This window comes from Taudactylus pleione, unplaced genomic scaffold (genome assembly GCF_031769625.1).
Source record: "Taudactylus pleione unplaced genomic scaffold, aTauple2 ptg000518l, whole genome shotgun sequence".
Taxonomy (NCBI): Eukaryota; Metazoa; Chordata; class Amphibia; order Anura; family Myobatrachidae; genus Taudactylus; species Taudactylus pleione.
The window spans coordinates 1,182,342-1,206,315 of record NW_028284920.1 but is presented as its reverse complement, the minus strand read 5'-3'; the positions used below and the strand labels follow the sequence as shown (position 1 = coordinate 1,206,315).

Below are 23,974 nucleotides of genomic sequence, written 5' to 3'. Positions count from 1 at the left end.
TTCCAAACATAGTATGATGGAGCATAGGGATTGCCTCCTGAGCCCAGGTAGCTTTAGGAACTGGTTCAGGGAATTGAGACAGAGAATAGGCCAAAGAGGACCATTCAGCCACTGCACCAGAAAGAAAGCAGAACAACCAGTCCCTCTCTGAGAAAGTGGGGATGGCCCAATTAGCTCCGCTTACCCCAACAACTGTATAGCTTTCTGGATTCGTAAGGCCCTGTTCGGGTCCGAATAAGGGCCTGCGTACCATCACATGGAAATAGGCCACCTGAGCAAAGAGAGGGCGTACCCTCCTACCCACGTAGCCACGGCAACTAGACACTAGTACCGGGCGAACTGAGAAAATCGCCATCTCCCAGTGGTAGGCCTGTCTCGTCATGCTGATGATATATCCGTAGGTTCAGAAGCATGATCGGCTGGCAGTCCAGGCCTGCTCGGTTGAAGAAACAGACCTTTAGGCTGACCCAGAGGACAAAAAGACTTAATAGACTTAGTCTGAGGGCCTGTAGTGGGCATAGCTGAAGGCGGGAAATTTGTACTGCCACTGTCAAGGTCAGGACCCAACAAGATCTACCCTATAGATGGTATCTGCACCTCTGCATTCCCAGAGCGCAGCCATAGGGTATTACGGAGGATACCGTCGCAGCCGGAACTCTGAAAGTTAGGAGACCGGTATCCAATATAGGCATGTCCACCTATGACAACTGCATATATTACATGAGCGACCAAATACATTTGAACCCCAGACGTGTTGGTGGGGAAAAAACATTACAAATGCATCAGCTCAGTATGCAATAGTATTAACCAACCATGCTATAGCCATGGTAGGATGGGTAACAACCCCTGAAAGCGAGTATACTGATTTCAGGCAGAGTTACCATCTACGGATCAGAAGAATCCGACCACGCAGGAATGGGATGCATAGTAACGTTTGTAATCTGACGAGTAACACGCCCATCCACCCCATGAGGGGCTCGTGATGACCCTCAGGGAATTTGGGACAGGAGGCCAAACACTGTTGTAATACCTCATAACTGACAACAGCCAGAGTCCCGCCATGCGATCCCCCCGCTAGTCAGCAACAGGGAACCAGAAGGCACGCAATACTGAGGGTGTATGATACAGGTGCAGGTCAACATTCACTCTAACCAGAATGGACCTGCCACCAGCCCAAAGCAGGGATAATAATACTTGAAATAGGCTTCCCCCCGTGTAAGAGGGAAAGAGCCCAAAACAGTATCCAGTTCACGCAGAGCCAACTGGGAAGTAACCACAGGGCGTCAACCACGCCAATTTGCGTTTCGTAGAAAACGACATCCACCCAGGGTGGCCGTGGGAATCCCTGCAAGGGGAATGACAGACTATGGTGGCACCAGGGGGATTTCATATACTGCGAAAAACCCCTGCAGGGAGCGATAGTCTGTGTCACAGGGGAAGAGTGCAAGAAACTGCGAGATACCCTGAGATGAAAAGGGCAGTATGGTGAAGTAACCCCAAGTGAGGTACAACAATGGGGCCCACCCGGCAATCCGCAATTGAGAGGATCCCGAGAAAACAAACCTCCCAAGGGGGTCGTGAAAGGGGCCGGCACCAGATGACGCCACACACAGAACCCTTTATGAAACAAATCCTCCGCACTAACACCTGCAGCACATGACTTGCAGGATAGCAAAAATGGGTGCAGTATAACGCTCTATCTCCTGGTCAAACATATCTGACCAATCTTGGCGGAAATATCAAGCAGTGCTATACTGGTCCTGACTGATGCTAAAATTAGCCGCAGGGACCCATTTTCAGCGTATGCAACACACAGTTCCAACGAAAATGTGGCAACGTGCAGCACGCAACAGTATGTGACAAACCTCACAAATATCAACGAGTATATAAATGTGAGGTCTCAGAACCACCCTAAGTACAGCTGTATTAGGGCAGATAAGGAAAAGGGATAGATATACACTGACAGGTGAGAGAATTAAATACAGACAGTCAGCACTAGCATAAGTCACATACCATGCAGAAATATACATATATACATAAACATGTCATATAATATACTGCACTATTACACTGCATTCAACTTACCCAGATTCAGTGTCTGGGAAGGCTACAGCGCTGTGTACACTGACCTGATGGTGAGGTACGCAGGGGGACTGGACTCACTGCCATCTCCGGAGCTCTGCTGCTGCACCACAAGAAAATGGCCGCTGGAGACCTCAGAAGAAGCGTGGCCCGCGGAGGAAGCAGCTCAGCGACGCCAGACTATACATACTGAAAGGCGCGCTGAGCTGAGGGGAGGAGCCGCAGTAACAGGGAAAGCTTCCTCCCCTGGCCGGCTATTAACCTCCCGGGACGCCGGCTCCCAGCGCCGATCAGTAAGTCCCTGGTGGTCTAGTGGACACACGGGGTATGGGGGGCCCGCCGCCACTGCCGGCGCCTCCGGTCTGTCCCCGGAGACCGGAGGCACAGGACTGCACATTAAATGCGCGGATCACCGCAAGCGGTGATCCGCGACCTTACCTGCTCCCCGTAGATCCGGCAGCAGTCCTGGGCGCCTGCAGAGTCCGGCTAGTACAGACTCTGGGGTCCCGCTGAGATCCCCAGATCTGTACTGGCGTCTCAGCACCGGCGGGGTGACGGAGCGGCAGCTTAGACGTCCTATGGACAGTCTGACGCTGCCGCTCTGAAAGTCCAAAGTAAAAATAAAAAAACTCTGTACTTAGAAAAAATAAAGCTATGGGGCTGCTAATCAGCTCCCCACTGCACTAACGGTGACCCGACTCCGGCCGGGCACAACTTAAACTGAGGTGCCTCTGGCTGGGGGTGGGGTTATAGGGAGAGTGGACCCAAGTGCATCCTGGGAGCTAAAAGCTTTAACTGCGTGGTGCCCGGATTTGGTTCCCAACCTATACCCCAAGGTCAACCCTGTGGACCCCCTATGGACCCTGAAGTAGAAAGTTAGGGTTAGGCTGCAGGGGGGCGGGTGGGTTAGGGGTTAGAGCTAGGCACTAGGGGCAGTTAGGGTTAGGCTGCAGGGGGTGGAAGAGTTAGGGGCTAGAGTTAGGCACTAGGTGGAGAGTTAGGGTTAGGCTGCAGGGGGCGGAATGGTTAGGGGTTAGAGTTAGGCACTAGGGGAAGAGTTAGGGTTAGGCTGCAGGGGGCGTTAGGGTTAAACTGTGGGAAATGTGTGAAAGGGGGAGGGTTAGGAGTTAGGGATAGGCTGCAGGGGGCGGAAGGGTTAGGGGAAGAGTTAGGGTTAGGCTGCAGGGGGCGGAATGGTTAGGGGTTAGAGTTCGGCACTAGGGGAAGAGTTAGGGTTAGGCTGCAGGGGGCGTTAGGATTAAACTGTGGGAAAGGTGTGTTAGGGGGAGGGTTAGGAGTTAGGGTTAGGATACTTACTTAATCCTATCAGTATGCTGTTATCCTGACTGCAAGCATCCCAACCGCCGGGATCCCATACCCAACCCATTATCAGAGACGGCCCTAGGCATAGGCAAACTAGGCAAATGCCTGCAGCACTTGGGATACCTAGGGGCATGAATTCCAAACCTAGAGCCGGCTCAACTTGACAGCGGGCAGCAGCAAGACCGGGACGGGTGAATGGTGCCGGTAGGTCTGCTCTGGCTGCCCTATCTCACAATCGGCCGGGAAGCAGAGACAGTGGGGGCAGCAGGCAGCAGGGCTGCCATCAGAAATTGTGGGGCCCGGGACTGACAAAATAGGCAAGGCAAGGCAGGGCCCCCTCCCCCCCAAAGTATGGAAACTTGATACCACCCCCCAAGTGATCCCGCCCTGTGTGGCCGCACTGGCATATAGGTATATACAACTGCATCTGCACATGCAGCATATGTGCCTAGTACACACACATATTATAATATAAATATATATACACACATTATATTTATTTTTTTGTGTGTGTATATATATATATATATATATATTATATAGTATTTTCTCTCCAGCCCTGCGCAGTGTTCTTGCAGCCCCCAGCGAGGCAGCATATAAATCTTACCCCAAACCTTTGCTCCAGGTCCAGTGCCAGCAGGCTGGTGATGGCGCGGCTCCTCTCTTCTTCATTAGAGCGCGGTGACGTAATGATGTCACACGCGCCGGATAAGGAGCCCAGCGTCTGCCATGAACGGGAGGCCTGTCTGCCTCTTCTGCCGATGTACAATAAAGTTACATCGGCAGAAGGGGAGGACAAGCACCTCGTTATTAGCGGGTGGCAGGCTCCCTTGGGGACCAGGAGGCAGGGGTGGGTTAGGTGGCCCCATTCATCCAAAGTAGCAGCGGCGGCGGATGGGTGGTAGGAGCCGGCCGGGCCCCCTTTTTTTGTCGGAGTGTCCAGGCCCGGGACAGTAGTCCCGACAGTCCCCTCCTGATGGCTGCCCTGGCAGGCAGTAACAAGAATGGCCACTGGAGGAGGGCTGCTGCGCATGCCCAGCCTCAGCAGCTCTGCTTCCCATGTTCCTTTGTGGCTACAATATCTACAGTGTCCATGCAGGCTCAGGTGACAAGGTCATAGTTTTATTGGCTAGGTGAGTGCTGTGGGGGGTGCAGGGAGGTTGGGGTGTAATAACATGTGGTATAATGTGTAAGAGGCATTACTGTGTTGCATTATGTGTATAAGGGTGCTATTACTGTGTAGCACTATGTGTACAAGGTGCACTACTGTGTGGCGTAACAAGTATAAAGGACACTACTGTGAGGTGTAATGTGAGTAAGGAGCAATACTGTGTGGTGTAATGTGAGTAAGGAGCAATACGGTGTGGTGTAATGTGAGTAAGGAGCAATACGGTGTGGTGTAATGTGAATAAGGAGCAATACGGTGTGGTGTAATGTGAATAAGGAGCAATACGGTGTGGAGTAATGTAAATAACGGACACTATTGTATAACATAACGTGAATAAGGGGCACTACTGTGAGGCGTAACGTGTATAAGGTAAAGGGGTACTACTGTGTGAGGTAACGTGAATAAGGGACACTACCCTGTGATGTAATGTGAATAAGGTTGCGCTACAGTGAGGCGTAATTTGAATTAGTGGTACTATTGTGTGGCCACGCCCCATTTTGGGTGGACCCTTGCTTTCAACATGCGCTGTCCCTATTTAAAATATGGGGGTGGGGCGCCAATGCTCTTGCTGGCACATGGCACCAAAATGTCTGTTGGTGAAGATTGCTATGGATGAGGGGTGATAAGTGTTGCTGGCTGCTGCTGTGATCTGTGCTGCTAAGTTATAGGTGCAGTGCTAGGAGAGAGGGGTGCTAGGTTAGAGGCGGAACTAGTGGCGAAGCCTAAATCTTGCCTAGGGCATCAAATTAGTTAGGGGCGGCTATACACACACACACACACACACACGTAACTTGGGGTAATTTAGCTCAGTAGATGGGTCAGTGGTGCAGTGCCTAGGTGCATAATAAGGGTCCACACTCAGCTTTTCAGGTTTAAATGAAATAAATGGAGCTTTGCTGTCAGCATTCAGGAACAAAAATAACAAACACCTAGCCCCCATTCAGGGCATTACCTCACTTCTTGAGCCCTGACTATTATGGGCAGGGGCGTCTTTAGAGAGGAGAAGACCCATGTGCAAATATTAACTTAATTACAGATATTCATACATATCTGCTTTCTATGGAAGGGGAGATGCAGACACCCACTGTTGGGGTGGAACAGGCCATGATGATGTAATTTGCTAAGAATCGTGTTGTTACACTTTGTGTTCCACCCATTTCACTAGGAAGTGGATGGGATGCAGAAGGTGACCCTCTTAAAGGCAAGAAATAATCTGTAAATATGAGTGACTGTCACAGTAAGCAATAGTGTTGAACCATCCCAGTATTCATTTAAAGTTTGTACCACTTCAGCCGGTTAGCCGGTCGATATGGGTCTCAGGTGTTTTTTAGACATTGCCTGTAGGCTGAAATGGGTTTCCAGCTCCTGGAGTTGTTTGAAAATGACTGCACATGAGCAACCAACTGACCAGTCTCTGATTAGAGCTCTGTCCCTAAGCATTTGTAATGAGACCTCACCTAACAGTATATGGTTCTGTAGAGCTGGACTTGTGCACACCCCTCAAACTTTGAATGTGACCGACTTATGACTACTCTCCTGTCTGCTCCATTACTGGATTACTGTGCACTGACTTGGCTTGCTACCTGACTCCGCTTTGCTTATACCCTTGTGTACTATAACTGCTGCTGTGTGACGAACATTGGACTTATGTCTGGATTACGTTCTTGCATCACCCCTGCCTGCTAGTATTGGCTACCCATGTCCCAGACCAGTCATTCTGTCATTGAACCTCACTTTGCCCAACCTTTGTCTGCAGATTCCTGCTAGCCACGTACCAACCCTGGACTGCTTGTGTCCTAATACTTCAAGACAGGTAAGCAACACTTTTAGATACCTGTATCAGTGTGGTTGCTCACAATATATTACCATATTTAAGCAATGCCCTTGAAATAGTGTCACAAGTGAGAAACAGGGTAATGACACATAGCTGCCTGTGGCACTGACATTGTCTATCCAAGCACCTATTACATCCAGGGCTGCGGGGTCACTATGCCGAACTTTGGACTCTGACTCCAACTCCACAGCCCCAATTATATCTGTATAATTGTAACATGACATTAATTTACAATTCATTTGTTAGTTCGGGAAATGACAAAACCATATTTTTTTGTTTTTTTCAATCTTCTCCAGTCTATAATAATATATATATATATATATATATATATATATATATATATATACACACACACACACACACACACACACACATATATACATATATACATATATATATATATATATACATATATATATATATATATATATATATATATATATATTATCATATACATATATACACATACACACACACACACACATATATACATGCTGTATAATGTGTTTCCCTTTACTCTGTACTTACTTTGTATTTACACAATTAATGTTTGAAATCTAACTCTTGATTGGCTTATGAACATGTGTAGTGATCAATTCGACCATATCTCACACAAGACACTGCAAAAACTCTAATCCATGCACTCATTATTTCCCGCATTGATTATTGCAATAGTCTCCTTACTGGTCTTCCCAAAAACAGGCTATCACCATTACAATCCATTATGAATGCAGCTGCAAGGCTTATCTTCCTTGCCAAACGTTCATCGTCTGCTGCCCCGCTCTGTCAGTCCCTCCATTGGCTGCCGGTTTTCTACCGTATTCAATACAAAATACTGTTACTTACACATAAGGCCATTAACCGAATTACACCAACATACATCTCTTCACTCATCTCAAAATATCTCCCAACCCGACCTCTCCGCTCAGCACAAGATCTGCGTCTCTCATCCCCGCGCATTACCTGCTCCCATTTACGGTTACAGGACTTTCTTCGGGCTGCACCCACTCTATGGAATGCCTTACCACACACAATAAGACTTACCTCTACTCTTCAATCCTTCAAGCGTTCCCTGAAAACTCACCTCTTCAGACAAGCTTATCAGATTCCAGAACTGACCACATAACCTTCCTAGCTTCCATGTCTTACTACATCCCCTCTCACAGTCCACACATAACCTCACATATTGTCTTTCTTTCACATACTCCTGACATTTTGCCGACATTCCTGTGTGACTGGATCATGCAGCCCACCAAGAAACTCTGCATTCTGGCCGTACCAAATTGCAATATATATAGCACCTATCTTTGTGTATCAATGCCTATTTCCCTATAGATTGTAAGCTTGCAAGCAGGGCCCTCTTACCTCTATGTCAGTTATTACCCTGTTTTGTTCTATCAATGTTTCCAATTGTAAAGCGCAACGGAATATGCTGCGCTATATAAGAAACTGTTAATAAATAAATAAAATGTAGGAAGCAATAGGTGGTCTTTAAGCTTGTGGTCAGTCTTAAAGGCCTAGAATTCAATTAGTGTTGTTTTAGAGCTTGTGCTGCCCTGCTCTTTTAAAAAGAAAAGCAAGAGATAGGCTGTATGGTGTTTTCTGAAGCATTATCAGTTTGGACAAGTTCCAATGCAGCTGTACTTGAAGGTCTCTGATTAGTACTCCTCATGCTGGGTACACACTATGACAACTGATCGGTCAGCAGACTGATCCGCCGTCATAACGGCTGATTGGTAAGCTATACACACTTACCAATCGGCCGCTCAATGTGTATGGGCTGATATATTTCAATTTGCACGCCCAGTTGAGATGAAAGTCTTCCATATTTCCATTACATCGGGTCCCCTGTGACTTTGTCAGCTACAGATTATGTAGTTGCATCAGTGCTAGCTGTACAGCCATCAGCCTACATTAGAGAACTTTTATTGTGGATTTTTGTATTATTTTTTTGTTTTTTTGTTTTCATTTTCATTATCATTGGTATCATTATATTTCTGTGATTTATTGTAACCATATGTTGCATCCATATCCCCACTCCCGGGAGTTTTATTAATGTAATTGTCTTTGGATATACTTACAATATTTATGGTATCCTTTTAATAAAGCAAAATTTAACACTCCCTGCTGCGTGTATTAAGCGCCACCCACTCTTGTGTGTATATTTTTGTCTTTGTTGGAAGTTTGGCAAAGCTTCCCATGGGTGTGTAGCATTATATACAAGTAGGGGAGGGAGAGAAATACATCACCACTGGCGCTTGGGCTATTTTTTTTTTATATGTCAGCGGTTCCTGCAGCAAGTGTACGGTCGATCAGCGAGTCGCCCGTACTCAGATCCAGAGGCACCATTATATCTGCAAGATTATGAGCATCGGCTGAGCTTCAAGGCCGACTGATATGTCTGAATGATGTTGTTCACAGACATAACTGGTGTCCATACCCGTTGATGTAGTCGCAATATATTGCTCATTAATAGAACGAGCAATATATCGGCAAGTGTGCCCCAAGCATTAAATATATGTTCTGTGCAGTCCTGAGCTTCATAAGGCGGTGTCATGTTTCCCAAATCTGCATATTTTTGTAGAAACATTCCTTACTTTGCCACACAATATCATCCAAAAAGATGGGAACAGGTATTTGTAATGCAGTCACTAAAATTATCTATTAATCACTAGGATGCTATGTGGCTTGCATGGCAGTCTCTAGGATGCTCTCTGTATTGTGTAGGAGTTACTAGGGTACTTTTTGTAGTGTATGGCGGTCATCATGATGCTCACTGTATTGTATGGTGGTTACTACGGATATTATTTTTAGAATGGCATTCATCTGACTTCATGTTTAATATTATTCCACCTACTTTTAAAGTTCTCTCTCTTGTGCATAATGGCACAATGCTACTAAGGTTAGGCCATAGATGGGTTTAGGTGCCACAGTACCCTCAAAGTCTTAATCCAACTCTGCAAAAATGCATAAATGCTCCTTAAAGTGCAGAGCTAAAAGCAAATTAACTCACTGGGGTAGGGGGCATTTATTAAAGTGCCTGTGCTGGAAAACAAGGCTAAAAATCTCTGCACACAACATGTCACATACAGTATTTGTAACATCTCGAGCAAGTTCATTTAAAACCTGTCGCACACAAGAAGGGCTTAACTTAGCTAGGACTTCTCAGTACACAGTTTCCATCATATTTTAAAATCAATGAAACATTTCTAATTCCCCCAAAGGGCTGCACATATTTATATACACAATTATCAGCATAAACCTGGAGTTGAGCAAATGCAGGAGGTCTTTAAATAGAACAAAACACTGACATGTCCATAGCCAGCCACAACGCAATAATCAGAGGAGTAACCATTATTTCCTCTTTAGAAAAGGAAATATTATGCTGAAAACACAGAAGGCAATGCCGTTAGTAAATGCACTGACAGCACTAGACAAACTAAAAATGTGTTCTCTTTACAACACAGCAGTAATCAATGACCAGAGGTAAAAGCAAAACGAGTGGCTGTGTAAGCAGCAGTGATCAAGTAACTAATAACGTCACGTTTTACACGGGGTACCATAACATTTTAAAAACTGTTCCATTAGTCTTATTTCTATTTTAAATAATCTGTTTAACATGTGGCTGTTTGTCCGTAGAAGTTGGTTCTACGCCATTACATTCGGTGGGTGCAATCCTATTGGAGATATATTAAATATAAAGTCTGATCCCTGGTATTACTAACATTTGTACAAACGTCTGCCGAGAGGTTGTTGATTTTCTATCCATATTTAATAACATATGTACATACTATAGAATATTGTATTCACAACAAAAATAAATGTGTATGCTAGTAGAGTTTTCAAATAATTTAATTTCAACTAAAAAGAATAAAAATCTCAATGAAGTCAGTAGGCAAGTGTGAGGCAAGTGGCCTGCCAGTAGTCGCATGTAATTAAATATTTCAAGCTTTAATTGAAAGTTGCAATGTAACTATTCTGACTGCTATTGTTAGCTGACCTATTATAGGTTTTTTTTTCAGAACACATGTTAAAATTCATGTTTCTTAACTATACTGGGTCAACATAACTTACAAATGCGATAAATTGTTTAATAATGAAATAAGCGTTAATGTGATCTTTGTAACAGTGTCTATAGTTCTCATCTAGACTACCAACATCTTGATTTTTATCCTCAACACACAGAAAAATAAAAACAATATATAGTCAGATGTGCAAATTGATAAACTACAAGTGTATTGCATATAGGAAAAAAAATGTTTTTGAAAGATATTTTAAGATGCTTTAATAATATTATAACAATATTATTATTATTATTATTATTAACAACAGCAACATGCATCCTTATCAAATAAAGACAACCAAAGGGTGTCAGGTATGCTTATAGCTGACTACAGCAAATGTTTTTATTGTTTGAGCAAAGAAAATAATCAATACACTTTTATGCCTATAACTGCCACCCTCTAATAATACTAATGTGATTGAAAACCATAAAAGACTTTAATAGCCAAAGATGGTTTCAAAATTAAATAAACTTACATATAACAATAAAATATCCCAAAAGTTAGGCTAATTCATACTGCAAAGTTATGCGCAGAACTCCTTAATATAGCATTAAACCACCTGAGTGTTTATAATGTGACTAGTTAATGTGACTAGTTAATGGGAATCATACTAGTGCAAATATTATAATAGTCATATAGAAATGAGTATCCATAAAGAATGCAATATATCACCTATGTTGCTAATCGTAACAATAAACATGGCGGTGAGAGCCTGATCGCATTCCATTAAAGTCTTTGTTGGTTTCTTACTCAGGGTTAGGCACTAAATAAAAATGACACTGCATTAAATGGTTTTCACAGGAGCTGCCACTACAACTTATAGAGAAACAACGTGAATCCTGTTATAATTTAGACTCAATTTGAGGGAATTTGGATTCCAGGGGACAATTATCTCCCAGGGCTGCACTGCCACACATCTTCTATCTGAGTAAATGCATTAACTGGGAACTTCGCGCTGTAATGCACAGATGCAAATATAACATGGCCAATTTTCCCCCATAGCGGTGAGCAAGAAAATTGGCGATATTTGGATACTGTATTCTACCACGGTATGAGTCGCCAAACATCTTGTAGATTTTATTACCCCATTAAGATTGAAATTGCATATTTTAGTTTATAGTCACAAATATCAACTGGGAATTACAATATCCAGGTCTACAAAAAAAAGTCAGCATAAGGCATTCTAATGACAGGAATAAGACAGCAGTTAATGTCGGCAATGCATCATATGTACAAAACACTTGTATTTACTATTTGTTTCATTCGTAATCGGTCTTTTTATTATAGTGTTATCAAAACAATCACTACACTGCAGCTTCACACACACAGATGTGTCAGCAAAACCCCCAAGTCTGCAACTGCACCAGTATATGGTATTCACATGTAGTTACACACATTCATTGTGTAACAGTGTAGGGAAATACTGTACAGATTCATTCCAAGCTGGAATATTGGCTTCCTAAAGACTATGAAAGTAGCTGAAGCATTCTTAGGTCTCCGTCACACCACACTGAGTGCCAGTTCAGTGCAGATGCTCAGCAGCATTTCTTGACTGCTAGCCCAGAATCCTGTAGGATCATCTGTCCATGGTGCTGAAATTGCATTGCTCCCTCCAAACTCCCCTACCCCCTTATCACTCGACCCTCCCCTTCTTTCCAGGTGCTAGAAAAGCACTAGCCTTTATCACATCCATGTAACACAGCATGTCATATGTGCAAAATATATGACTGTAAATAATCTTACAATTTTTTTTTCAACATTACAACAATGCATTGATATCAGCTGGGAGAGGATTCAGAGTGATGACTACTGCAAGTATTAAGCAGCAATGCACAAGAACCATTTGGAAGCATGCTTTTTGCATGAGCAGCGCTGCATCGTGTAAATTGAAATACTGCAATGCAAATCACCTCCAAACCCACGGCGTGAAAGCAATGGGAGAGGAGGATCAATAGCTGGCAATCCCTCTAGAAAATGCAGCTCACTGACACACACATGTGTGTATATATAGTGTGTGTGTGTGTGTAATATATATACATATATACACACACACACACACACACACACACACATATATATGAGCTATAAAAATATGTGGATATGTACATATGTACATTAAGATATTCCCTCGAAGCCTGACATACTAAGGCACACTGGAATCCTTTGTTGTACATTGGGGACCCCGCAGACACATTATAGGGGTGTAATATGGTCCTCATGAGGGTGGCAGGGGTGAAGGTAGGGATTACATGCTCTTACCGTCCCTCTCACACAGCTGAATGGACTCCAGGCTAAGGTTTTTGATCATCTCCTCGCAGGGGCTGTTCGGGCTGCTGATGTGCTGGCTCAGGCGTGGTACCTCCATATCTGCTCCGGAGACCGGTTTGTATTTCTGCAGAAGGTGGAAGTGAAGCCCCCGGCTGGCTCGGCGGAGTGTCTCAGAGCGGTGCCTGGCTTGCAGCAGTGCCTGGGTCTGGCTGGAAGAGGAGGAGGGGGCGGTGTCCGGGCAGCTCGCCTCTCTGGGTGGCTCTTACATGGGCTGTGTGGGGAGTAGCGTCACCATCAGCAGCAGCCGCACACGCCGCTGATCTCAGGGCAGAGGAGGAGAAGGGGGCGGAGGAGGGATCCGGGAGCTGCTGCTGTTCCCTGGTTCTGCAGATCCCAGGTTCCCTGGCTCAGGAAGGTGCAGCCACCACAGCACCATACTGCAGCCACTTATGTAATGTAATAAATCCCTATCACACACAGGTCAGTCCCTGCAGGATTGCACCAGCAACAGTGTCCATGGGGAAACATTGCAAGACTAATAAAGACACATTGTTCTAGAAGACAGACCTGCTGAGGGCCCCTGTATCTATTTACATTTATATTCATTTTAAAATGGGCATCATCATCATTCTTTATTCCTGTTACATTATATGAGTACGTGGCCCCACATTCCCTTCCAGGTGCAGAAAATGGAGTCACTTGATTCCTGCATCCTGTAGTCTAGAGCAGTGGTTCTCAAACTCTGGGCCTGATTCAGACCCGCGAGCGCTGAGCGCTCGCAAGCGGGTCGATGGTGCCCAAGTGCGCATGCGCACGACGGAGGCGGCTCCATCGTGCGCGAGACCCGAATAACGTCGGCCAAGCTGTCGTTATGGGTCTCGTACCAAACGGGGCGTGCTGTCGATGGTGATTGACAGCACGCCCCCTTTGGTGGGCAAGCCCGATGGTCGCGATGGTCTTGACCATCGCGACCATCATTTTGGCCGCTCGCTATAGCTGTGGGTGGTCACCCACAGCTATGCGAGCGGCCAGGAGGCCGCTCCAAAAGGTAGGAGGGACGGCCCTGATTCAGAGCGAGCGCTCTGTCAGAGCGTCCGGCTCTGAATCAGGCCTCTGTCCTCAGGACTAGCAGTGTAAGGTGGTACGGGCCGGGACAACATACCGCTAAGAATTTAGTAGCTGGTACGCTGTACCACCCAACAATCATACCAAAAATCTTACCACCAACATTAGCTGCATGCTTGTGTAAGTCACAATACTCGGCGGCAAAACGGACCCTGGTGCACTGGCCGGTCCGTAAGAGACCGGGTGAGACGGACCCCAGTCGTAAGTGACCGCGGGCAGCTCAGCAGGTCTCGGAGCATTGGGCATGCCCCTGGGTGCCGAGAACAACCCCCCGTGTTGCATGACCAAGCCCCATCGAGATGCATGGAAATGCTCATTTTGTGTACTGGTAAGAAATTTATTTTACTTGCACCACTGCTCAGGACCCCAAACAGTTCACATTTTTCAGGTCACCTAGCGGGTGCACAGGTATATTAATTGCTCACTGACACATTTGAAAAGATCCACATGTGGAGCTAATTATTTCACTTGCGTTTCTGTGAGGAGATATTCTAAAACATGAACTGTTTGGGGTCCTGAGGACTAAGTTTAAGAACATATGGTCTAGAGCACAGGTTTTTAAACTTGGTCCTCAGGACCCCACACAGTGCATGTTTTCCAGGTCTCTTTACAGAATCAAAAGTTAAATAATTATAATCACCTGTGGATCTTTTAAAATGTGTCAGTGAGTAATGATTACACCTGTGCACCTGCTGAGTGACCTGGAAAACGTGACCTGTGTGGGGTCCTGAGGACTGAGTTTGAGAAACACTGGTCTAGAGCAGTGTTTCCCAAACTCATTGCTGATAGAGCACTAACAGTGCATGGTTTCCATTTTTCCTAGGTTGGTGCACAGGTGTATTTTTTACTGGCTGACACATTTTAAAAGATCCACTGATGGAGCTAATTATTTCACTTGTGACTCTGTGAGGAGACATAGAAAACTTGTACCCATGGGCTTAAGCTCCGCCCCTGGACTTAAGCCCTGCCCCTGGACTTAAGCCCCACCTCCAATTGCTGATGGACTTAAGCCCCACCACCCGGCGACATCAGTCTCGAGGAAGGCAGGGAGAGGGTTGGGCAAATGGAGAGGAAGTGACGCGACTAGCTCGCATCACTGCAATGGGGCGTAGTTTCACGTAGGGTGTGATCGCGTCCTGTCGGCAGTTCCACAGGACTGGAGTCACATTTAAGTTAGTGACAGTAAGTCGAGCAGCAGCGCCCTTTCACCTTTTCAGCGTCTGGAGCTCCCACGCCGCCGAGGCCGCCCTCCCTACGCCCCTGCTTGCTGGTCCCTCCAGAAATACACTGTTCAGGTAGGCTTTGGTTGGCACATTAAGGAATTGGAAGAGTTTTGCATTTATTAAAAGTTTACACATATTGGGATTTATTTTGGGACAGGCGTAGGTCTGTATTCAAATGAGGATATTTAATTAATGGAATGCTAATGCAACTATATGTCTATGGATTGCACCACCCTACTGTTTTCACTCTGCCAGCGCAGCCATCGTCACCTGCGCTTACCCTATGCTGGGTGCAATTGATCCATCTACAGTAGGCATCCCCTGGGCATACTTAGACTAGGGCACAGCCAGAGCCGGTCCTAACCAGTTTGAAGCCCTAGGTAAGATTTTGGGTGATGCCCCATAGCACCATCGCTAGTTTCGCCTCTGACCCAGCACCCCTCTCCCAGCAAAGCACCAATCAACCAGCAGTATAGATCACAGCAGCAACATCCATCACACCTCAACCATTGCAATCCTCAACCACAGAGCTATAGTAGCTATACATTTTGGTGCCCTGTGCCAGTAAGAACATTGGCGCCCCCATCCCCCTGTGTGTCTGCCTGCAGACAGGCTCAGCCTGCTGGAATCTGCAAAGGTCCATCGGAGGCGGAGCTGCTGCGGCTGGGCTTGCTCAGCAGCCCTACACCGGCGGTGATTTTTGTTACCGCCAGCTGCCCCCACTGTCTCGGCTCCCCACTCCTGCCGGCCTTATTAGAGTTGAGAGCTCCATTCGCAGTAGGGCAGCCAGAGCAGAGGCGCAGTCTGCCCATCCCGGTCCCGCCGTTGCCGCTGTCAAGCTGAGCTGGCCCTAGGCTTGGAATGCATGGCGCTAGGCATTTGCCTATGCCTAGGGCTGGCTTTGGACGCAACACTGACTGCACACCTACGACACGCTGATGACTCTCCCATGAGACAGTTCTATGTTGCTGCACAGTTCACACCCTGAAACTCCCTTTTCACTTTCAGGGATAATTGGGCAAGATCCATGTAACTCAGAATCACCCAGAGAGCAGTAAAGATGCACATGTTCACTACATACAAGTGTACCCATACGGACCTGCATGCAATTCAATATCAGGCCCACTATATACAGTGATGGTAGATGTACATTTTCACAGGGGAATTTTTATTTTCCTATAAAAGCACATTTCGTCACAACAAAAACTACATGTCTCTGGGTATTAGGACATTTATTGGCTGAGAAGCTGAGGGGGAAATAAGAGACCCCATCAATCAGTGGCATATCTATAATGGGTGCAGTGTGTGCAATGCACACAGGCCCTGATTCAGACCCGCTCGCTCTGAATCAGGGCCGGGATTTTTTTTTTAGAACGGCCTCCTGGCCGCTTGCATAGCTACGGGTGACCACCCACAGCTACGGCGAGCGGCCATGATGATGGACCATCGGGCTTGCGACGAGACCCTTGTGGTAGGGTCTCATGGCCGCAAGCCCCAGAGAGCTTTCGGCTCTAACAGAGCTGGAAGCTCTCCACTGACATCACTTGTGATGTCAGTGGGGCCGCCCCCAAACGACAGGCGTTCTCATGGGAACACCTCCGTTTGGGCAGCCACCCCCCCGGCCCACCCACCAAAGGGGGCGAGCTGTCACTCAACATCGACAGCTCGCCCCCTTTGTTGCGAGACCCGGAGCGACGTAGTGCCTGTCGCTATCCGGGTCTCACGCATGCGCACAACGGAGCCGGCTCCATCGTCCGCATGCACTCTGGGCCACCATCAACCCGGTTGCGAGCGCTCAGCGCTTGCGACCTGGTCGGAATCAGGCCCACAGGCTCCTGGACCCAGGGGGACCCACTCCGCACACCCTGCACCCATGTTCTTCAATACTTACCTCTCCGGAGTCCTTCTTTGGCAGCGCAGCCCTCCATAAATCACTGGGAAAATGGCGATGCAGGCATTTTTCCAGTGATCTGTGCATGAGCACTAGAAAAATCACCAGGAAAAAGTTTGCCATGCCAGTTTCCCTGGAGATCTGCACATGCGCGGTAGACTCTAGCACAGCGCTAGATGCTACTAGTACTCCTAGTGCTCAGAGTAAACTGTGCTCAGTTCGCTGCCGAGATGAGAGGAGAGGGCCCCGAACAGAGGCTGCACATGGGCCCCCTCCTTTCTTAAGATGCCCCTGTTTGAAAGGTTACACTAGGACTACATGACAGAGATTTTGGGTAGAGATGTACAGACCACGTGTTTTTGTGTTTGGTTCTAAATCATCGCTGTGTTTTGGTTTTGGTAAAACTACCCTCAAGTATTTTCTTTTGATTTCTTTCAAAAATTTATAAAAACAGCTAAGCTTGGACCTATTTGTGTTTCTATAGTATTATTAACATCAATAACATTAATTTCAAAGCAATTTTGGTATCTGAAATCACGAGGGAGGGATTTATATACAGTCAAAAACACACAAGATCCATTTTTTAGATCTAAGATCTGACTTGTGGGAAGAACTGAGCCGGGACTCAGTTCTACTCTAAACCCTTAAAGTGACCCGAGCTGGGTCTCGGTTTGGTTGTGTTCGAATTCAGCAGAAGTGAACCGCTCATCTATAATTTTGGGTCAGTTTGGGATTAGTGGCTGCTTCCTGGATTCTATATTGTCTTTCTGTTTGTCACTATAGGCAAGAGTATTCACTAATGTTTTTTTATTATCTCTATTCCCTATTACTAATAGGATGTCCCCTATCACCTCTGGCGATGTCCCCTATCACCTCTGATTTTTGTTTTAGCCATAGATCCTCTTGCTGAGAAGATCAGGCACACTGATAATCAAAAGGTTCTATTTACAAGGAGTACAAAATAAGCTCTTTATTTTTGCAGGTAATCACAAGACCTCGTTGACCAGGCTCCATGTTGTTCTGAAAAAGTTTATTTATTTTTTAAATAATATTTTATTCAATAGATAAAAGATAATATGCATTGGAATCTATGCATAGGTCCATAATTGCAAAAGGAAGAATTATACCATTTGCAATTCACAAACAAAAAAAAGTGAAATAAGATAATATATTGTATGAGAAATAGATACTTTATAAACTAGTTTCATCAAAGTTTTTTTGTAACAATAGAAACAAATAGACGAAGAATAAAGTGAAATAATAGAAGGTAAAGAGGTGTGGAGTGGGCATCCACTTGAGGGGGAGATGAGGAAAAAGGGAGGAAGGAGGGGTTATGTCCCAACTGGACTCCTATGTAAAAAAAAGTTTCTTGCCATTGGTTAACACTACCAAAATGGATGCTTTACCGATTGTTGTCTTCTCAGATTTATAGGTGTCCCTTCAATGCTCCCATAAATATGTGTGTCAGTCTAAGCGTCTTAGTTATTGGGGTATGCATATTCCAGCTAAAGAAAGACACACTTTAACTTGTAACTACCAACCTTTACTGAATAGAATGATAGGGGTGTATTCATCAACACTAAAATAACAGTTTTAAGGACATTTTCCTTAATTACCGCTTTCTTTAGTATTAATTAACACAGTTAACACAGGAGATATCACGAATATCTCCTGGTTAAGTCCGCCTGCGTTAATTTCCACATTCCCCATACATTAGTATGGGAATGTAGAAATTAGACTATTCATCAAACTCCGAAAATGTAAAAAAAATAATAATAATTTAAAGTAAAAAAATCTTTGGCAAGCCGTGCAGGAGGTAAGTGTCCACGGCTGTAGCCTGTCTGGGTCCAGGCGGCTAGGTAGGTGGGGGAGTGGAGGGTGGGGGGGGCGGACGGACACAAAGTTACCGCAGCTGTAATCAGTGCTGCGTATGCGCCGCTTTTGTGAATGTAACGGCGCATGCGCAGCACTGATTACAGCTGCGGTAAGTTAGAGCAGACAGGGAAAAGTATCTATTTCCTGAAAAGCTATCATCGCAAAAATACAGCTTTTCGGAAAGATACTTATGGAGAGGAGGAATGATGAGTTCCTATAGTAATTAGGTAGAACTCCATGAGAGGTCTAAACCTAATTATCTCCATCGATATTTTGGTGTTGTTGAATAGGCCCCATAGTCTCAATAAAAGACTGGATGTTCAACGAGGTCTCATGGTTAGGTTGCATGCTGCGACTGTGATTAAGATGACATTTGTTACCTAAAATGTATCTCTTTGGAGCCTTACCCAGTTTGCTGCCACTTTTCCCTCCTTATGGCCTAATGAAAGCTATATTTGGAAAGGGAAGAAACCCAGATTATCCAGACAAATAATGTCGTGACCAAAATTGGAGGGCAGTTTAGCCTTCCCAAATTTAGTGGTATACCAGTTAGTATGTTTTCTGAACTAGACTAGAGACTGGTTCTCTCTGATTTTCTCAAACCCTGGGTTTCGATTGAATTCAATATGTCCTGCCCCTTCCCTGTTAAAAATCTACTCTGGCTACTTCTGAATGTTAAACTCTCACCTGTAACCCTCTATGAAGCCACCATTTCCATCTTCAAAGCTTGGGATAAACTCTTTCTTAGCTGATACTTCCTTGCATACCCCTGATTTACCCCTTTGCAACAAAGCTAACCTCATCCCCAACCTCAATTTAGTTAACTGGCACTTATCTGGAGCTGTCACTCTTATCTGATGGTGTGTGGTACTTTTAGTTCTTTTTCACAGCTTCAGATGTCCTACGATATACTCCACATGGAGTTTTTATAAATATTTGCAGTTACATCATTGGCTACAGAGTAATGGTCCCCCGTCAATGTTTTTGTTAGACTGTCCTCACAGTATCATAAAGTGTGATTTCTCTTTGGTATGCCCTTAGGTGATGACCATCGACAGTCATGGCATTGATGGTTGATGGTTTTTAACATGGTTTTCCAATGTCAAAATGCATGAATCATAGAGATGTTAATAAAACTAGTGCAGCGGCTTTATTTAACTTCTAATACACTGTTTGGCCCTCTATCTCTAAATATTGCTGGAGGAACTGAGGCCATGTGGTTGATAAAATCTATATTTTTTAGCATTGTCCTGCTCTTCATCACTTTTGGATGGAGATTTCAGACCTGATCACACGAGAAGCTAATATGGATTTACCCGTAGCACCCCCAAATAGCCCTTAATTTAAATCCAGAAAAGATCCCTTCATTTGACAGATATGCACTCGGCCATATTCTGATTGCCGATAAGGCATCCATAGCTCAACTCTGGCACTCCCTTCGCCCTCTATATATAATGTGCAGGAGAAAGTTTATATGAATCTTGAAATGTAATCAGTGGAATGTGAATACTCCACTACAGCCTCCTCCCCATTAATGTTTTGGTTTAACTGGCATGAATATAATTTTGACGGATGGCAATTTAGGAATGCCACCAGGTAGTCTTTCCTGCCTTTAGCCTAATTTATTTATATTGCTGTCACTTCTCCCTGCATGGTTGGGTCACTTACTTCATATTGGTTAACCCTACTGATCATGGTAGTACTATTTTGAATTGATCAGTTTTCTTGTTAGCCTTGGGGGGGAATTCAATTAGCCATGGAACCTACCGCTCGGTAGCAGCTTGTGAGTTTAATGCCAGGAGCTATTCAATTACCAGCCTGTTGTCTTGTGTGGTAACTCATAGATTACGGATTAAGTGCCTGTAGCTATGGTTTAACCGCTCACTGGTAGCCACGGTAAACCTTAAAAGCCCTATATTCTGAAGATTTCTATTCACACCCCAGGAGGGTGCTAACAGAAATACGCGTTAAGTGCAGCCTGCAGGCTTACCTCGGACTGTAATTGAATAGCTCTGGGTACTTAACCTGGGAGCTACAAGCCCGTGGTGCTGTGCATAGTATTTAAAAAATTTTTGGATGCCTCCCGGATTTGATCACATCCCCAGTACCCGATTCCTTGTCCGCTCTCGACGCCCCTGATTATATGTAAATTTATTTTCTAATTTTATGCTCCATGTGGTATGTACCCCCTACCCCCTTCTATACTCTGGGGTTTACTCCGAGGCTAATTGTTGGAACTAACCAATTAAATTAGCTGTGGTGGGGGGGTCCCCAACCTCCCGATATGACCACCCGTGGGCCGCTGGACAGTACTGTCCCGCTGAAGTCGGGATGTTGGGGAGGGGTGTGCCCTCTATGGGTGGTGCCCCTGTGCGACCGCACTGGTCAAAATCCCTAGAGCCGGCCCTGTCCCCCCCTATTGCTTAAAAATGCAATTGAAAGTTTTCAATTAACCTAACTGATTCAATAATTACATGTAATTTTGGTGGTGAAAAAAAAAGGCCAAATTTAACTAAAGTATTTATTTACACACACAAAAAAAACATTTTTATAATTTGTTTTTCACATTTTTTTTATTTTATTGGGATTTACTTAAATGAATAAAGTTAGCTTTTTATAATTTCTTTTTTTTTTTTAAATAAAAGTTATATTATTTTTCCTTAGGGACCTTAAGTAACATCTATACTGTTTCCCAATATTTTTTTTAAGCATTTTAGGGGCTGATTTGCACATTTATTTTCTAATATTTAACTCAAATTCTTTCCTGAGAAGTTACCAGAACCATTTTATTAAATTGGCTTGTGCATGAATTGGGAGCACACATACCTGGGTTCATGAAAAAATGGATGGGATGGCTGTGGTAATTTTCCCAGAACAAAGCATGCAGGTAATTGAATATGCCCTATAGAAACTGTTATGTAGGAGCTGTGGGCCTGATCCAGAGCCGGACGCTCTGACCAGAGCGCTCGCTCTGAATCAGTGCCCTCCTACCTAAAATGGAGCGGCCTCCTGGCCGCTCGCATAGCTGTGGTTGACCACCCACGGCATATGCGAGTGGCCAAAAAGATAGTCGCGATGGTCAAGACCATCGCGACCATCGGGCTTGCGACGAGACCCTGCGGTAGGGTCTCAGTGTCCGCAAGCCCTGGAGTGATTTGGGTTCTATCAGAGCCAAAATCACTCCCACTGACATCACTAGTGATGTCAGTGGGGCCGGACCCAGACGGTAGGCGTTCCCATGGGAACGCCTCCGTCTGGCAGCCACGCCCCCCGGCACGCCCACCAAAGGGGGCGTGCTGTCAGTCACCATCGACAGCACGCACCCTTTGGTGCGAGACCCGGAGCGACAGCTTGGCTGTCGCTGTCTGGGTCTCGCGCATGCGCACGACGGAGCTCCCTCCGTAGTGCGCATGCGCATTGGAGTAACATCCTGCGCTCGCGGGCGGGTCTGAATGACGCCCTGTGTTTTAATATATAGCTTCTGTGAGCCTCCCTTGCCTGTACATGGCAGATTTTCAAATTGATGTTGTGAATGATACTTCCTAAATCAGTGACTGTCCAGTCACATGAACAAGTGTCTTTATCTATCTAACAAAACTTAGGGCCTGATTCAGACCCACTCGCGCGCGGCTGTCCGCTCGCAAGTGGGTCGATGTTATGCACTGAGCATGCGCACGACGGAGGGAGCTCCGTCGTGCGCATGCGCCAGACGCGACGAGCGAAGGAAAGTCCTTCGCTCGTTGTGTCCGATCAAAGGGGGCATGCTGTCAATGTTGATTGACAGCACGCCCCCTTTGGTGGGCGTGGCGGGAGCGTGCCTCCCTGACGGGGGCGTTCCCACGGGAACGCCTCCCGTCAGAAGCCGGCCCACTGACGTCACTAGTGATGTCAGTGGGAGTGATTTTGGCTCTGATAGAGCCAAAATCACTCCGGAGCTTGCGGTTGAAAACCTCAACCGCAGGCTCCGGCTCGCAAATTCTCGACCATCGCGGCCATCACAAAGCACGCTCGTATAGCCTGTGGGTGGTGACCCACAGCTATACAAGCGTCCAGGAGGACGCTCCATGAAAATGGAGCCCGGCCCTCATTCAGAGCGTGCGCTCTGCTCAGAGCGTACGGCTCTGAATGAGGGCCTTACTCCATTATTATAAGCAATAAATAATGTAATTAAGAAGAAAAATGAACCATCTATGATGAACTTTGTGCAATAAACAACTATAAATTCAAACTCTTTTTATAGTTGTGCAGATAGGTAAATGCGGATTGTAGAGAGTTGGAGCACAATTTAACAGTATACGTGGAGCCATTATACAAATCAGTGCTGTTCACTAATCAAGATCTCTGAGGAAAGAATGATTACAGCATAATATTATGTCTTAATCACGCAGCAAGTACAAGCGCACACAGTCACTACTGCACAGTAATAAATTTAGCTTTCTTAAATATCCGTATGCAATTTATACGTACAAGGACAGATTAAAACTGTGTTGGATGGGACTACAGCCCCAGGCTGCCTAATAAAAAATAGGCCCAGCATGGTGATGACCAGCTGCCTAGCTGGCCACATGGTTGGTCATAAATCATAAGTATTAAAATTGTATTTCTATTTTCCCATAATTATAAAATGTTTTTGTTTTTATGTATTTAGAGAGAAATTGGGGCAGATAGTGCCGGGGATGTACAATACATCAGGACCCTAAACAGTTTATGTTTTCCAGGTCAGCAGTTGATCTTTGATCATTGACAGTTGGTAACACACCTGAGCCCCTGCTGGAAAATTAACTGTTAGGGATCCTGTGGATCGGGGTTGTCAAACAAAGGTGTGCATGGCACTGGCCACACCCACACAGCACTGGCCACACCTCTTCCGCTATGTAGCAAGGATGGCTGCAGTATAAATACCACCACAAACATATTTTATCTCCATCACTGGAAGGGGACAGCAGAAAATATAAAATAGAATAAAACACTTGTTTTGGAGACCAGCTTAAAAAAAAAGTATCATATTTTTGTCTTTTTTTATTATTTACTAGCTGGGATGCCCGGTGTTGCCCGGGTTGAAGACCGGTGCCTGAAGTACACCTGCAGCCTTTATTTGTATACATTGTCCTCGCCTACAAC

The 23,974-nt window shown here is 45.4% G+C and overlaps 1 protein-coding gene across 1 annotated transcript in view; it reads right to left on the bottom strand.

The window, feature by feature from the left end:
- Positions 1–13,076, bottom strand: part of PHYHIPL (phytanoyl-CoA 2-hydroxylase interacting protein like) — a 174,116-nt gene extending 161,040 nt beyond the window's left edge. The window contains exon 1 of the mRNA XM_088450456.1: positions 12,731–13,076. Coding sequence (XP_088306582.1) covers positions 12,731–12,836 — 106 coding nt within the window. The 5' untranslated portion in view covers positions 12,837–13,076. The remainder of the gene's footprint in view (positions 1–12,730) is intronic.
- Between the last annotated feature and the right edge of the window lie 10,898 nt (positions 13,077–23,974).